General features: G+C 42.0%; 1 protein-coding gene across 1 annotated transcript in view; it reads right to left on the bottom strand.

The window, feature by feature from the left end:
- Window positions 1–17,984, bottom strand: part of LOC124605761 (15-hydroxyprostaglandin dehydrogenase [NAD(+)]-like) — an 83,964-nt gene that overhangs the window by 15,864 nt on the left and 50,116 nt on the right. The window contains exons 4-5 of the mRNA XM_047137646.1: window positions 16,689–16,795; window positions 4,220–4,393 (exon numbers count right to left, since the gene is read on the bottom strand). Coding sequence (XP_046993602.1) covers window positions 4,220–4,393; window positions 16,689–16,795 — 281 coding nt within the window. The remainder of the gene's footprint in view (window positions 1–4,219; window positions 4,394–16,688; window positions 16,796–17,984) is intronic.

Here is a 17,984-nt window from a genome sequence, read left to right on the forward strand (position 1 = left end):
TCACTACTACATTGTGATCTGAGTCTATATCTGCTCCTGGATACGCCTTACAATCCCGTATCTGATTTAGGAATCTCGGTCTGACATTGATGTAACTGAAATCTTCCCGTATCACCTTGCCTTTTAGAAGTATACCTCCTCCTCTTGTGATTCTTGAACGGAGTATTCGCTATTACTAGGTGAAATTTATTACAGAACTCAATTAGTCTTTCTCGCCTTTCATTCCTTGTCCCAAGCCTATATTCTCCTGTAAACCTTTTCTTCTAGTCCTTCCCCTACAACTGCATTCCAGTCCCTCATAACTATTAGATTTTCATATTCCTTTACATACTGCATTGCCTTTTCAATATCCTCATACACTTTCGCTATCTCTTCATCTTTAGCTTGTGACGTCGGTATTTATACCTGAGCTATCGTTGTCGGTATTGGTTTGCTGTCGATTCTGATGAGAGCCATCCTATCACTGAACTGTTCACAATAACACACTCCCTGCCCTGGCTTCCTATTCATAACAAATCCTACTCCCGTTATACCACTTTCTGCTGCTGTTGATCATCTGACGACAAATCCTTATCTTCTTTCCATTTCACTTCACTGACCTTTACTATATCTAGATTGAGCTTTTGCATTTTCCTTTTCAGACTTTCTAGCTTTCCTACCACGTTCAAGCTTCTGACATTCCACGCCCCGACTCGTAAAACATTATCCTTTTATTGCTTATTCAATCTTTTTCTCGTGGTCACCTCCCCCTTGACGGTTCCCTCCCGGAGATGCGAATGGGGGACTATTCTGGAATCTTTTGCCAATGGAGAGATCATCATGACACTTTTTCAGTTACAGGCCACGTGTCCTGTGGATGCACGCTGTGTGCCATTAATGCAGTGGCTTCCGTTGCCTTCAGCAGCCTCATGTCGCTGATCATTGCTGATTCTCCGCTTTCAGCGGCAGCTTCCCTCGCCAAGGACATGAGAGTGCCCTGAAACACTGTCTGTTCCTCCCGCCTCATTGACAAGGCCGTTGACAGAATGAGGGGTCAAGTCTTGTGCCGCAAGTTTTCCGTCGCCAATCCTGATTACTAACCAAAATTTAAACCATGGTGGGTTTCGTGCCCGAGACGGAAGATGTATTTATTATTTATCAAAGAAACTATCCATAGGCCGCGTGTCCCATGACACCTGCACGCTCCCAATTACACCGGGTTATACAGTATGCTACACAGTGTTACACTGTATTGCATTGGTTTAAGTTTTCGAGAAGAGCCCAGTCTGACTCCGGCACTGGGCCATAGCCTATCTCCTGAACTGTGTGTTGTACAATGATATTACACTACTAGCCATTAAAATTGCTACACCAAGAAGAAATGCAGATGACTGCTATACTAGAACTGACATGTGATTACATTTTCATGCAGTTTGGGCGCATAGATCCTGAAAAAATCAGTACCCAGAACAACCACCTCTGGCCGTAATAACGGCCTTGATACGCCAGGGCATTCCGTCAAACAGAGCTTGGATGGCGTGTACAGGTACAGCAGCCCATGCAGCTTCAACACGATACCACACTTCATAGAGAGTAGTGACTGGCGTATTGTGACGAGCCAGTTCCTCGGCCACCATTGACCAGACGTTTTCAGTTGGTGAGACATCTGGAGAATGTGCTGGCCAGGGCAGCAGTCGAACATCTTCCGTATCCAGAAAGGCCCATACAGGACCTGCGACATGCGGTCGTGCACTATCCTGCTGAAATGTAGTGTTTCGCAGGGATCGAATGAAGGGTAGAGCCACGGGTCGTAACACATCTGAAATGTAACGTCCACCGCTCAAAGTGCCGTCAATGCGAACAAGAGGTGACAGAGACGTGTCATACCCCTCACGCCGGGTGATACGCCAGTATGGCGATGACGAATACGCGCTTCCAATGTGTGTTCACCGCGATGTCGCCAAACACGGATGCGACGATCATGATGCTGTAAACATAACCTGGCTTCATCCGAAAAAATGACGTTTTGCCATTCGTGCACCCAGGTTCGTCGTTGAGTACACCATCGCAGGCGCTCCTGTCTGCGATGCAGCGTCAAGGATAACCGCAGCCATGATCTCCGAGCTGATAGTCCATGCTGCTGCAAACGCACTGTTCGTGCAGATGGTTCAGAGTATCTGTTGACTCAGGGATCGAGACGTGGCTGCACGATCCATTACAGCCATGCGGATAAGATGCCTGTCATCTCGACTGCTAGGGATATGAGGCCGTTGGGATCCAGCACGGCGTTTCGTATTACCCTCCTGAACCCACCGATTCCATATTCCGCTAACAGTCATTGTATGTCGACCAACGCGAGCAGCAATGTCGCGATACGATAAACCCCAATCGCGATGGGCTACAATCCGACCTCTATCAAAGTCGGAAACTTGATGGTACGCATATCTCCTCCATACGCGAGGCATCACAACAATGTTTCACCAGGCAACGCCGATCAACTGATGTTTGTGTATGAGAAATCGGTTGGAAACTTACCACATGTCAGCACGCCAGCGGCGCCAACGTTGTGTGAATTCTCTGAAATGCTAATCATTTGCGGATCACAGCATCTTCTTCCTGTCGGTTAAATTTCGCATCTGTAGCACGTCATCTTCGTGGTGTAGCAATTTTAATGGCCAGTTGTGTATTTTGCAAGAACATTTAGTAGGAGATGTGGTGACTGTCTCCAAAATGTGGTGTGATCAAAGTTAGTAGTAAAGAATAACAAATTAAAATGGGATACCTGTGAGACTCTGCTCTGACTTGTAACTGTTGAGTTTAGTTGTTCTTCATCAGCCAGCATACTTCCCGGCAAGAATGAGTTCAAGGAAGTGCAAGTGGTCCTTCACCGAGACAATCTTAGGAGGCACTAACAAAATGTAAATCAATGTAATTTTGGTAACAGATTTAAGTGATATTTTGCATTTCGCATCCAGAAAATTGATACAAGTCAAAAACATCAATTTTTAGTTTCTTTCAGAGAAAAATACGAGTGAAGTGCCCCAATGTGCACGAAAAACGTCTCATCTCTATGTGACACTTTGTCCACTTCAGAGTATATGTGTCTGCTTTGTTGTAGGCTACCTGGTGATGGGCCGCAGTAAGAGCAGTGGAACTTTAGCTTTGCTACTGGCAGGTGTGCATCAGTTAGTCATGAAGAGCGGCACATTCTGAGTTGTGAAATTTTTCACATACAGGGTAAGTAGAATATAATTGTTAATAATCATTGATTATTACAATGTCAGTGTTTGTGCAATGTCCGTATCTTACATTACAATGTCTGTAGCTCACGTATGCATGTCTAAAGGAAGAGAAACTGTTTTGACGATTACAGTTGTAGTAAATATTATGAAATTTCCTGTGTTACAGCGTACAAGAAAAAAATGGTCTTTTCTGCTATAAAGAAAGTTCACATTGAATCCCTTTTCTCAGCGAAAATTATTCATACATTATATAATCCCATTTATGGTTTTATGTTTTTGTAAACTGTGTTCCTTGAATTGTACCTATTACAGTTTCGTTATTATATTACTTTTCAGAAATTACAATTTTGCATTTCGTGTTTTTCTACTAGAACAATTTCAACTTCTTTTTCAGTTTCTTATTTTAACTTGAGTACTAATCGAATGTCGTATAATATTACAGTAAATAAACATGGGCTGTAAAAGTATCAAAGGTGTTACATGTACGATCATAATTGAGAAAAGTGACAAGTGATACACTTCAAAGGTTTAAGTAATAATTACCAGATAACAGGTCTCACATTAGACGAAAACGGGGCTACGTGTCCATATTAATGTTGTGTAGACTATAATGGCATTTACTGGCAAATTAGTTATTTGCAATTTAAAGGACTCTTATACTATTTCATTATAAGTTTTATAGTATACATTTTGAGATGACTCATTGTTCTTCCTGAGGTCCGGTTTATTGTGTTTAATTAAATCTGATTTTACTTTTTGCAGTATCAATTTTTTTAGTGTGTCCCAAATTCTGGTCTGGAAAACATGGTCACCTTAATTGTAAAATGTTTGAGTAAGATATGCTGAGTATACATACCAATAACATGAAATTTCATAGCGGTGCCTTTGAGATGGTTCAATTCTTGCAAAGTAAATGTCAAAACTACTCACACCCACAACTTGCACATGTGCTGGACATTAGAAATGCTGCAGGTAACGGCACCAGGAGCGGTACTCACCCCGTAGGAGCGCGTCATGGCACACACGGCGTGCTTGGTGCCGCAGTAGATGGCCATTTGGGGGACGGGGTCGAGGCCCGCCACGGACGACACGTTGACCACCAGGCCGCCAGCGCCCCCGTTCTGCTTGCCCATGTACTTGTACGCCAACAGGATGCCGTGCACCACGCCCTTCTGTAGGCACACACAAAGCACCAAACGTGTTCAACAGCACAGGGTAACTTCCGTCATTCTAAAACACTCAAGCAATATCGGAACAACTCTACCCTAGAATCTTAGACAGGGTACCTATAAAATCATCATCCACCATACCTGTCAATTCCCACAGCACTAATCCAAGGACAGTCACAAACATTTGCTACTATCTGTTACTCCCAGATACACTCGTATATCAGTCGTTTTGTTATGTTGAGTGATGCTGAGTAAGTAGGCTTACCAGATTTCGGAATGCCAAAAAGAGGACATTTTTTCCACATTTTACGATGAAAAAAGAGGACACTTTCTATTTCTTAAACTTATTACATAAGAAAAAAAATAAAAACATTACACACTTCTCACGCACCTACGTATTTTTCACGTGACTGAATCTTTTTTAAAAGTTCCTTCTCTTGATACAAATATTTAAAAAAGTTCTTGCAATTCAAATTTCTAAAATTAAATTTCACCATTGCAGTCCCCTTTACAGTGTCAATAGTGAGTCTACTTCTCTCCTTTGTCCACTGTGCCTCTATTAATGAAACAACGTCTCCCCACAGCATTATGCGCTGGCAACGCGAAGAAGAATTGTGCAGTTTTGATTAACTCGCTAAACTGTTCCTCACTGCTACACGACTCAACATACTTGCACCACTTTTTATGGCCCGGTTCTGATTTTCCATCATATGTGGCTATGAATTTTTTTAAACTGTAAAACTGATCACAGCACTTTTCATCGTCAACTTTAATATATTTATTCTCAAAAATTTGACTGATGCTTCCACGTAAGACCACGATATATCTGAAAAATCGAGCCACTTAAAACAAGAAAATTCAGAAAATGGTTCCACCCACATATCCAGATACTCGAAACATCCTCGGATATTTTTCTCGGAGTTTATCCGTAAATGCACACTTCCTCTTAGGCACGATGAGAAATTATCTTAAACGAAAGTTAAACAAAGAATGATCAAAACGTACTGTTCAGCTAAACCATGAAATAGTCTTCACTTACAAAACTTAACTATAATTCTGTGCCATAAGCTATATTTTGAAATTCACGAAACTTACCCAAAAAGATGAATACGGAAAGTAAAGATGCAGCTGGACGATCAACAAGTTCGCTAAAAACACGTGTGTCATACGAAAATAAACAGCACGTAGACAATCACAGCTATGCTTTGACCATAGATACTACCTATGGTTGAAGGTAAAAGATACATAATTTGTATGCAATACAAATCGCTATTTTCGATTTTGTGAGTGTAACAGATCGAATTTAAGCTAATAACAAATGATGCAATTCAATGACCGTAGTAAAAAGTACACAAATTGTTGAAAACAAAAATCAAAAGATCTTCATTCCCAAAACCAAAAAATGCGGACGTTAACAGAAATCGCAAAAATGTATGCGGACGCTACATCCCCTCCAACCACCCGAACACACGACGGAGTGGCAGGCATACACCGCTGCTGACGAACGGTGCATGCAGACGGACGTGTGCAGGCGCGCTCATCCATGCAGTGTGATATTGAATATTGAACTAGCTCTATACATTATACAGTGTGTACAGTAGGCAACAAATTTAATAACATTTTAACATGTTGTAAGGTCATTCAGTGATGTGAAAAAAGAGTTTCATCCCCCAAATCACCCTTTTAAACGTCGAATTTTCATTTTTTTTTTTTTTTTTTTTTTTTTTTTTTTTTTTTTTTTTTTTAAGTAGCCTATGTTTTTGCTCAGGGTTCAAGATTTATCCATAGAAAATTTCATAAAAATCGGTTCAGCATTTTAGAAGCGAAATCGTGACCGATTTACTGTCACATATACACTGACGAATAAAATTCGCAACTCCAAGAAGGAGTTCTGCGACCTAAACGAAAGTCTGTGGGCGTCTGAAAGATGATGTCCATTCAAATTTCTCGTCAGTGGCATGAGAGTGGCGCCATAGCGCCACTATGAGGATGAAAATAAGGTTTGCTTTAAATACGCACTGCAACGGTTCTGAACGATAGTTAGCTTTGGGATTGGACTTGGGAGTTGATATTAGACACAGTGCCTTTAAGGCAACAAACTAGCCATTGTCAACACCACACACAGTTGGAACGAGGTTGTGTAATAAAGCTACGAGAAATGACTGTTCCTTTGCGATGCTGCTGAAAGACTTGGCAGGAATGTAACTCTTGCACAGGTTGCTGTGGCGCTTGTCACGAGAATGTACGGTCACATAAAGACCGGGCTTCATATGGCCACTAACGAGAGGTAACACCATCGTGTTCAGCTTGTGGCTCAGACGTATCGTACTGCTTCTGCAGCAGCAATTTCAAGATCCAGAGAGACACAACGAACTGTTACAAACGGTTACTTCTGGGACAGAGCCCTACCAGAAGTCCTGTAGCGTGCATTCCACAGACCCCACACCACCGTCATTTGCGTGGTATCTCGCGAGGGTTCATTGGAAGTCAGGGTGGAGGTATGATGTGTTTTCTGATGAAAGCTGGTTCTGCCTCGGTCCCAGTGATGGTCGTGTGTTGATCAGAGGCCAGTTGAGGGCCTGCAACCAATCTGTCTACATGCTAGACACACTGGATCCACACCTGGTGTTACGGTCTGGGGTGCGATTTCGTCTGACAGCTGGAGCACTCTTGTGGTTATCTCACACATCCTACCTGCAGATTTGTACGCCAATCTGCTGATTTTGCGTGTTGTGTTACCATCATCAACAGCATTCGAGGGGATGCTTTCCAACAGGACAATGCTCACCCACATACCGCCGTTATAACCCAGAATGCTCTACGACATGTTGCCTTTGCCTGCTCGATCATCAGATTTACTCCAGTGGAGCACATATCAGACATCAGCGGACGACAACCCAGCATCGTCCACAAACATTTACTGTCCCTGTGTTGACCATGCCAAATTTCATAGAAATCAGTTTAGCGGCGTAGTATTGCATTTATAAAACTTAAAAATAAGACATGTTTCTTCTGTGATCCAATTTTGATGAAATAAAGTCTATACGTTGCCTCAACCTACGCTGACTCTACCTGTGAAAACCACACGAAAATCGTTTCTATTGCTGCTACGTGTGCGATGAACACACACTGTCCGAAAAACTTCTGCGTATTCCAGTTACTACAGTAGTTCTTTGTGATATGTACATATATGACTGGAATACCCTGGAAGTTCCATGTACTAGGTCTTGAGGAAGACAACAATTTTCAAAAATAACAACTAATGCTATATATTCCTACAACCCCACGAAAGTTCTTCTAGTAGTTACAAGAATAATATACAGAAGAATGGAAAAGAAAATTGAGTATGCGCTAGGTGACGATCAGTTTGGCATTAGGAAAAGTAAAGGGACGAGAGAGGCAATTCTGACGTTACGGCTAATAATGGAAGCAAGGCTAAAGAAAAATCAAGACACTTTCATAGGATTTGTCGACCTGGAAAAAGCGTTCGACAATACAAAATGGTGCAAGCTGTTCGATATTCTGAAAAAAGTAGGGGTAAGGTATAGGGAGAGACGGGTCATATATAATATGTACAACAACCAAGAGGGAATAATAAGAGTGGACGATCAGGACCGAAGTGCTCGTATTAAGAAGGGTGTAAGACAAGGCTGTAGCCTTTCGCCCCTACTCTTCAATCTGTACATCGAGGAAACAATGATGGAAATAAATGAAAGGTTCAGGAGTGGAATTAAAATACAAGGTGAAAGGATATCAATGATACGATTCGCTGATGACATTGCTATCCTGAGTGAAAGTGAAGAAGAATTAAATGATCTGCTGAACGGAATGAACAGTCTAATGAGTACACAGTATGGTTTGAGAGTAAATCGGAGAAAGACGAAGGTAATGAGAAGTAGTAGAAATGAGAACAGCGAGAAACTTAACATCAGGATTGATGGTCACGAAGTCAATGAAGTTAAGGAATTCTGCTACCTAGGCAGTAAAATAACCAATGACGGACGGAGCAAAGAGGACATCAAAAGCAGACTCGCTATGGCAAAAAAGGCATTTCTGGCCAAGAGAAGTCTACTAATATCAAATACCGGCCTTAATTTGAGGAAGAAATTTCTGAGGATGTACGTCTGGAGTAGTGAAACATGGACTATGGGAAAACCGGAACAGAAGAGAATCGAAGTATTTGAGATGTGGTGCTATAGACGAATGTTGAAAATTAGGTGGACTGATAAGGTAAGGAATGAGGAGGTTCTACGCAGAATCGGAGAGGAAAGGAATATGTGGAAAACACTGATAAGGAGAAGGGACAGGATGATAGGACATCTGCTAAGACATGAGGGAATGACTTCCATGGTACTAGAGGGAGCTGTAGAGGGCAAAAACTGTAGAGGAAGACAGAGATTGGAATTGTTGTTGTTGTTGTTGTGGTCTTCAGTCCTGAGACTGGATCGATGCAGCTCTCCTTGCTACTCTATCCTGTGCAAGCTTTTTCATCTCCCAGTACCTACTGCAACCTACATCCTTCTGAATCTGCTTAGTGTATTCATCTCTTGGTCTCCCTCTACGATTTTTACCCTCCACGCTGCCCTCCAATACTAAATTGGTGATCCCTTGATGCCTCAGAACATGTCCTACCAACCGATCCCTTCTTCTGGTCAAGTTGTGCCACAAACTTCTCTTCTCCCCAATCCTATTCAATACTTCCTCATTAGTTATGTGATCTACCCATCTAATCTTCAGCATTCTTCTGTAGCACCACATTTCGAAAGCTTCTATTCTCTTCTTGTCCAAACTATTTATCGTCCATGTTTCACTTCCATACATGGCTACACTCCATAAAAATACTTTCAGAAACGACTTCCTGACACTTAAATCAATACTGGATGTTAACAAATTTCTCTTCTTAAGAAACGCTTTCCTTGCCATTGCCAGCCTACATTTTATATCCTCTCTACTTCGACCATCATCAGTTATTTTGCTCCCCAAATAGCAAAACTCCTTTACTACTTTAAGTGCCTCATTTCCTAATCTAATTCCCTCAGCATCACCCGACTTAATTAGACTACATTCCATTATCCTTGTTTTGCTTTTGTTGATGTTCATCTTATATCCTCCTTTCAAGACACTGTCCATTCCATTCAACTGCTCTTCCAAGTCCTTTGCTGTCTCTGAAAGAATTACAATGTCATCGGCGAACCTCAAAGTTTTTATTTCTTCTCCATGAATTTTAATACCTACTCCGAATTTTTCTTTTGTTTCCTTTAGTGCTTGCTCAATATACAGATTGAACAACATCGGGGAGAGGCTACAACCCTGTCTTACTCCCTCCCCAACCACTGCTTCCCTTTCATGTCCCTCGACTCTTATAACTGCCATCTGGTTTCTGTACAAATTGTAAATAGCCTTTCGCTCCCTGTATTTTACCCCTGCCACCTTTAGAATTTGAAAGAGAGTATTCCAGTCAACATTGTCAAAAGCTTTCTCTAAGTCTACAAATGCTAGAAACGTAGGTTTGCCTTTCCTTAATCTTTCTTCTAAGATAAGTCGTAAGGTCAGTATTGCCTCACGTGTTCCAGTGTTTCTACGGAATCCAAACTGATCTTCCCCGAGGTTGGCTTCTACTAGTTTTTCCATTCGTCTGTAAAGAATTCGTGTTAGTATTTTGCAGCTGTGACTTATTAAGCTGATAGTTCGGTAATTTTCACATCTGTCAACACCTGCTTTCTTTGGGATTGGAATTATTATATTCTTCTTGAAGTCTGAGGGTATTTCGCCTGTTTCATACATCTTGCTCACCAGATGGTAGAGTTTTGTCAGGACTGGCACTCCCACGCCCGTCAGTAGTTCCAATGGAATATTGTCTACTCCGGGGGCCTTGTTTCGACTCATATCTTTCAGTGCTCTGTCAAACTCTTCACGCAGTATCATATCTCCCATTTCGAGATTGGAATACGTCAAGCAAATAATTGAGGACGTAGGTTGCAAGTGCTACTCTGAGATGAAGAGGTTAGCACAGGAAAGGAATTCGTGGCGGGCCGCATCAAACCAGTCAGTATACTGATGACCAAAAAAAAATGCAGTTGTTCCAATCCGAGAGGCACGCCGGCTTGATGGAAAGGGGGGAGGGGGTTGAGAGGTTTATAGGGCGGGGCACAGACACGTCAGCTGACAGCAGAAACATGCTGCCAAGTCCTTTGAAGCACAGTGTAGTTTCGTATTACTCTACATTTGATAACCCTCTTTTACTAAAGTATGGACTGCAGATTATTGTTTTTCAAAAGAAGGAAAAATTAAAGAGATGAATAAAAATAAATAAAACAATAAAATAAACAAGCATAGGCAGGCAAGAGATATTCTGGGCTCTGAAACGAATGTATAATTTTGTGACATCCGTTTAGGAGCAGATGATGATACAGTTATTTCAGCTGGACCTTTTGACACCACTCCTTTTTAACGATGTTTCTTTGAAGTTTGTACACCTTACGTTCCAAAAGGAAGTTTTCGGAACTATTCTGATACATGGCGACTGTCAATCTGTTGTGTACATAGTTCCGCATAGTCAGCGCTTAACAACTTTCCCACTAGAGCGCACCATGCTAAGCACAACAGCGCAGGCGCAGCGCTCGTCCGTCTCCGGACTACGAGATGGCGCTGCCTTAGAGATGGACCAAATTCTGCTTCCGCCAATCCACGTATTAATATGTAACGCGCAGTGATACCTGGTATTATAATGAGTGTACAGACCTCCGATTAGTCAGTCTGCATTTGTCTGCACCAGTCTGTACCAGTCTGCATTAGTCTGTACCAGTTTATAGTCAAGTTTCAGTCTGCACCTAAGAAGATTATCATATTCCTGTACATAGCCATGAAGATAAATGTATATACACTTTGTCAAGTATTAGAGATATGTGAGAATAAGATTAACGTACCAAGACCAAAGGAACTTCAGATTGTCAATTGTAAATAGCATCTAGAAACAAGTTACGTAATGTTTATGCTTGTTATTATTTTAATAAATGTGTGTGAAAATTAATCAAGTTCAGTTTAAAGTTGGTCACCGTCAATCTGCTACTCTAAGCGTGCAAGTGGCATTTCTATTGTCTGACCTAATGGCAGAAGATAAACACGCCATGATAAGACCACGAGACATATTGCTGACACTCGCCTACTTCGTTAGAGCGATAAGTCAAATAATCTGATGGTGTGTATACCAAAGGTCTTACAGTACGCACACCACACAATCGAAATCTCATTTACCAAATTATATTTTTCCCATTATGTCTTGATAACCCGTGTCTTTGTATTTCCAGTTTACCTCTGAAACAATTAGATATTCTATGAAATCAGATTTCTTACTCTTGACAGTTGTCGGAAATAATCTTACTTATCGAAAAATATTGGCGACACTGAGGAGGAGTTTCGCGACATAAGCGAAAGTTGGTAGGCGTGTTTCCACATCTGAAAGATGACGTACACTCAGATTTCTCGCCAGTCCCGTAAAAGAGGCTCTGGTAGCGCCACTATGAGGATGCAAATCAGGTTTGCTTCAAATACACGCGTCGTGAGCGTTTGTTACACTTAAGGCTGCAAGTGGTGAGTAAATCTTAGTCAACAATGCCTTTTAGGTGACAAAGACTCCGTCAGCAACACCTCACTGAGTTCGAACGAGGTCGTGTAACAGGGCTACGACAGGCTGGCTGTTCCTTCTGTGATATTGCAGGAAGACTTGGCAGGAATATAGCCACTGTACATTACTGGCATCGGTGATTACCAGAATGTATGGACGCTAAAAGACCGGGCTGCATATGGCCATGTGGCACTACCAACAGGGAAGACCGCCGTGTCCGGCGAATGGTTCTGGCACTTACTACTGCATCTGCAGCTGCAATCTGAACAGCGTTTGGCACCACAGTGTCGCAACAGACTGTTACACATCGGTTACTTCAAGGGCTGTTCCAAGCCAGACGCACTGAAGCGTGTCGTCCACTGTCTCCGCCATTTGTGTCTTCAATGGTGTCAAGAGTGAGCTCTTTTGAGGGCAGGGTAGAGGTCTGTTGTCTTTTCTGATGAAAGCTGGTTCTGTCTCGGTGCCAGTGATGGCCGTGTGTTGGTTACAAGGAGGCGAGGGCCTGCAACCAACGTGTCTGCATGCTACGTACACTGCACCTACACGTGGAGTTATGGTCTGGGGTGCGATATCGTATAACAGCAGGACCACCCTTGTACCATACATTCCGACTGCAAAGTTGTCCGCCAGTCTGCTGATTCAACCTGTTGTGCTGCCACTCATGAACAGAATTCCAAGAGGGGCTTCCAACAGGCTAAGGCTCGCCGACGCACCACTGTTGTACCCCAAAATACTCTACTGAGTGCCGATATGTTGTTCTGGCCTGCTCGGTCACCAGATTTCTCTCCAGTCGAGCAGATACGGGACAACTCTAGCGTCATCAACAGCATTAATCGACCCTGTATTGACAGACCAAGTGCAATGGGCAAGGAACTCCAGTCCACAAACTGGCATTCGGCACCTGTGCAACACAATGCATGCTTGCATTCAAACTTCTGGCTGTCACACTGGTTATTAATGTACTAGCACTGCATATTTGCAATGGCTTATCTCGCAATGTTGCAATGTTAATCATTTAAATACATTACCTAGACAAATGTGTGCCAAATGTAGAAGTTGGGCACATGTTGGGCGTGTGCATCAGGAGAATATTTTGTATTTCATTTGTGACGTCTGTAAACCAAAGAGCTAAACAATGACAAACTGAACATAAATAATAACAATAAGTTCCCATCCCTATGTGTTATATTATTCTTTTAGTATCATGACAGCGTATAATTAACAAGTGATATTAGCACAGAAAAGACAATGGCCGATACTGCAAAACACTTTCTATATGCCTTTTGATAGTAGCTCTTTTACTTTCGATGTAATTAAGAACTATAAATAAAAAATAAAGATCATTTCACTGAGCTATTCATAAAGCATGTCTTGTGGTAAGACAATAGTGTATTAAAATTTCGGTTAACCACATCAGATATCCAGTAAAGTTAATAAAGTTAAGCGTGATTTTCCCATACCACGAAAAGAAAAAAAAAATAGTGACGAACGCTATGGTTTTGTCTTCTACATCTATCTACATCTACATCCATACTCCGCAAGCCACCTGACGGTGTGTGGCGGAGGGTACCTTGAGTACCTCTATCGGTTCTCCCTTCTATTCCAGTCTCGTATTGTTCGTGGAAAGAAGGATTGTCGGTATGCCTCTGTGTGGGCTCTAATCTCTCTGATTTTATCCTCATGGTCTCTTCGCGAGATATACGTAGGAGGGAGCAATATACTTCTTGACTCCTCTGTAGGTATGTTCTCGAAACTTCAACAAAAGCCTGTAGCGAGCTACTGGGCGTCTCTCTTGCAGAGTCTTCCACTGGAGTTTATCTAACATCTCCGTAACGCTTTCGCGATTAGTAAATGATCCTGTAACGAAGCGCGCTGCTCTCCGTTGGATCTTCTCTATATCTTCTATCAACCCTATCTACATCTACATCTACATTGATACTCCGCAAGCCACCCAACGGTGTGTGGCGGAGGGCACTTTACGTGCCACTGTCACTTTTTTTTTCTAAGCACTCTCCCAATGAATCTCAACCTGGTACCCGCCTTACCAACAATTAGTTTTATATGATCATTCCACTTCAAATCGTTCCGTACGCATACTCCCAGATATTTTACAGAAGTAACTGCTACCAGTGTTTGTTCCGCTATCATATAATCATACAATAAAGGATCCTTCTTTCTATGTATTCGCAATACATTACATTTGTCTATGTTAAGGGTCAGTTGCCACTCCCTGCACCAAGTGCCTATCCGCTGCAGATCTTCCTGTATTTCGCTACAATTTTCTAATGCAGCAACTTCTCTGTATACTACAGCATCATCCGCGAAAAGCCGCATGGAACTTCCGACACTATCTACTAAGTCATTTATATATATTGTGAAAAGCAATGGTCCCATAACACTCCCCTGTGGCACGCCAGAGGTTACTTTAACGTCTGTAGACGTCTCTCCATTGATAACAACATGCTGTGTTCTGTTTGCTAAAAACTCTTCAATCCAGCCACACAGCTGGTCTGATATTCCGTAGGCTCTTACTTTGTTTATCAGGCGACAGTGCGGAACTGTATCGAACGCCTTCCGGAAGTCAAGAAAAATAGCATCTGGTACGGATCCCACACTGCTGAGCAGTATTCAAGCAGTGGGCGAACAAGCGTACTGTAACCTACTTCCTTTGTTTTCGGATTGCATTTCCTTAGGATTCTTCCAATGAATCTCAGTCTGGCATCTGCTTTACCGACGATCAACATTATATGGTCATTCCATTTTAAATCACTCCTAATGCGTACTCCCAGATAATTTATGGTATTAACTGCTTCCAGTTGCTGACCTGCTATTTTGTAGCTAAATGATAAAGGATCTATCTTTCTGTGTATTCGCAGCACATTACACTTGTCTACATTGAGATTCAATTGCCATTCCCTGCACCATGCGTCAATTCGCTGCAGATCCTCCTGCATTTCAGTACAATTTTCCATTATTACAACCTCTCGATACACCACAGCATCATCCGCAAAAAGCCTCAGTGAACTTCCTATGTCATCCACAAGGTCATTTATGTATATTGTGAATAGCAACGGTCCTATGACACTCCCCTGCGGCCCACCTGAAATCACTCTTACTTCGGAAGACTTCTCTCCATTGAGAATGACATGCTGCGTCCTGTTATCTAGGAACTCCTCAATCCAATCACACAATTGCTCTGATAGTCCATATGCTCTTACTTTGTTCATTAAACGACTGTGGGGAACTGTATCGAACGCCTTGCGGAAGTCAAGAAACACGGCATCTACCTGGGAACCCGTATCTATGGCCCTCTGAGTCTCGTGGACGAATAGCGCGAGCTGGGTTTCACATGACCGTCTTTTTCGAAACCCATGCTGATTCCTACAGAGTAGATTTCTAGTCTCCAGAAAAGTCATTATACTCGAACACAATACGTGTTCCAAAATTCTACAACTGATCGACGTTAGAGATATAGGTCTATAGTTCTGCACATCTACTCGACGTCCCTTCTTGAAAACGGGGATGACCTGTGCCCTTTTCCAATCCTTTGGAACGCTACGCCCTTCTAGAGACCTACGGTACACCGCTGCAAGAAGGGGGGCAAGTTCCGTCGCGTACTCTGTGTAAAATTGAACTGGTATCCCATCAGGTCCAGAGGCCTTTCCTCTTTTGAGCGATTTTAATTGTTTCTCTATCCCTCTGTCGTCTATTTCGATATCTACCATTTTGTCATCTGTGCGACAATCTAGAGAAGGAACTAGAGTGCAATCTTCCTCTGTGAAACAACTTTGGAAAAAGACATTTAGTATTTCGGCCTTTAGTCTGTCATCCTCTGTTTCAGTACCATTTTGGTCACAGAGTGTCTGGACATTTTGTTTTGACCCACCTACTGCTTTGACATAAGACCAAAATTTTTTAGGATTTTCTGCCAAGTCAGTACATAGAACTTTACTTTCGAATTCACTGAACGCCTCTTGCATAGCCCTTCTCACACTACATTTCGCTTCGCGTAATTTTTGTTTGTCTGCGCTAGGAGCTCTGCTTCAGCGTCACGTGACTAAGCGACCCTAGAGCAGAAGTATGTGAATCAGCCTCGTCGGTCACGAAAGGTTGCCAATGGTTGGTATAGTGTATCATTATCTAAGAGAAACAGAGATACGACGCGACAGTACCCTCCTAGTAACTACGTACGTTGATGAGGCTAATATCATGACCATCATCTAGTATCGTTGCAATCGTGTGAAGCGGCCACCAAATTCCCCTTAACTGAACCCAGTGGAACATATCTGGGCCGCTATCAGTCACCTTCTCAGCACTCATAAAACATCAGCCTGCAATTTATGGGATTTGTGTGACCTGTGAGCAGACATCACTTGCGATATACTTGCAGAAACCTACTGACTGCATGTAGAATGCGTGGCATGCTGAATCGCTACTGAATTTCGATCCAAAAGTGGACCAGCATGCTGTTAAGAAGGTAGTGATAATGTTTTGACTCGTCTGTGCAAATACAATAAAAATGTGGCTGTAAAGAAATGAAACAGTCAGTAACCTTTTTCACATGTTCCATAATGCCTGTTTTCCTTTCGTGTAGTCACATAGTGTAGAAATCATACTCTGTACCGACCACCACTTCTGAATAGTGGTCCTTCCTCCTCAGTGTCTCCCACTTACCACGTTGACGTCTATTTCCTTCTCCCAAACCGAATCTCTCATGATACCTGCATTGTTGATAACAATGTCCAGACGGTTGAATGTGGATTTGGCTGCCTTGAAGGCCTCTGCAACAACAATAAACGTACACCATTAATAAAAGCATCGACATGTTGGGCATACAAACACAACAAATGTTGGCTTATTGCAAGAGCAAGTTAAGTGCAGATTTAGTCAATTTTGGGTTGTTGATCCATTCCATTTCATCCTGAAAAAACTAGTTAAGTACAGTTTTCACTCTAAGAAGTTAAAGAGACGTGAACACAATATACAGAAAAAAATCATTTAGGTTCACTTAAACGATTTACCCTGCACGTTGCCGATAGGCTTGATAAAATTATTTGAACAACAATAATCCATGACGTGAACTTAATGGATACCAGCAGAAAAAGATACACTCTAGAACGAAAATACATTTTATAAGTAGACTGTAGTAAGCTAGCGTTCCTTAGGCTCAGCTACCATAAAAATGATCTAAAGTTGATGTGCAATAATGTTACAATAACTAAACAGTTGGATATTAATATTATTGCACATAATTTGAAAGATATCTAGGATAAAGATTATTAGCAGGCATTCGTAAATCTGTGTTTCGTATTCTTAACAGTCAACAACAATGCAGGTGATCCAAAGTTGTCACGTAATAATGTCCGTTACTTGAACAATATAACATCAGTATCATTGTCGATTACTATAGTTTACGTCCACGAATGGCAGGACGCCCACTGGACCAGGAGCTGTTGTGAGTGCAGTAGCTCACACTGTGTTTAACTGCGAAAAATGTTTCCAAGAGGTGCCCTCCATGCATCATTGGCCGAGACAATGATACCCACGAAAGACAAAATTGGTGGTAATCAACAAAATGTCACTCTAAACATGAACTGAATTCTCACGATACTTTGATATTTTAAATATGCGTAAAATACCTTTGTTTCATATTTTCGTTTCAAGAAAATGGTTGTGAATATTCAGATGTATCAATTAAAAGCGGAGCATATTACACAAGCAGAGTATACGATTAAGTCCCCCTACAACAGCAGAAAACAAATCAAAGCAGAAATTGTATCTACTGAGTATGGGGGGGGGGGGGGGGGGGGGGCAGGGATGGGATGCTTTTAGTCGAATGATAGGCATAGTGCAGAAGAATATCATTTTGATTCTGACTTCTCCGTCAAGGATCCTGACTATGAACCAAGTTGCAGTGACACAGGTCTCATGGGTAAATAAATCAGTGCTGTAAAAGAGAGTAACGGTGCT

This window comes from Schistocerca americana, chromosome 3, assembly GCF_021461395.2.
Source record: "Schistocerca americana isolate TAMUIC-IGC-003095 chromosome 3, iqSchAmer2.1, whole genome shotgun sequence".
NCBI classification, from domain to species: domain Eukaryota; kingdom Metazoa; phylum Arthropoda; class Insecta; order Orthoptera; family Acrididae; genus Schistocerca; species Schistocerca americana.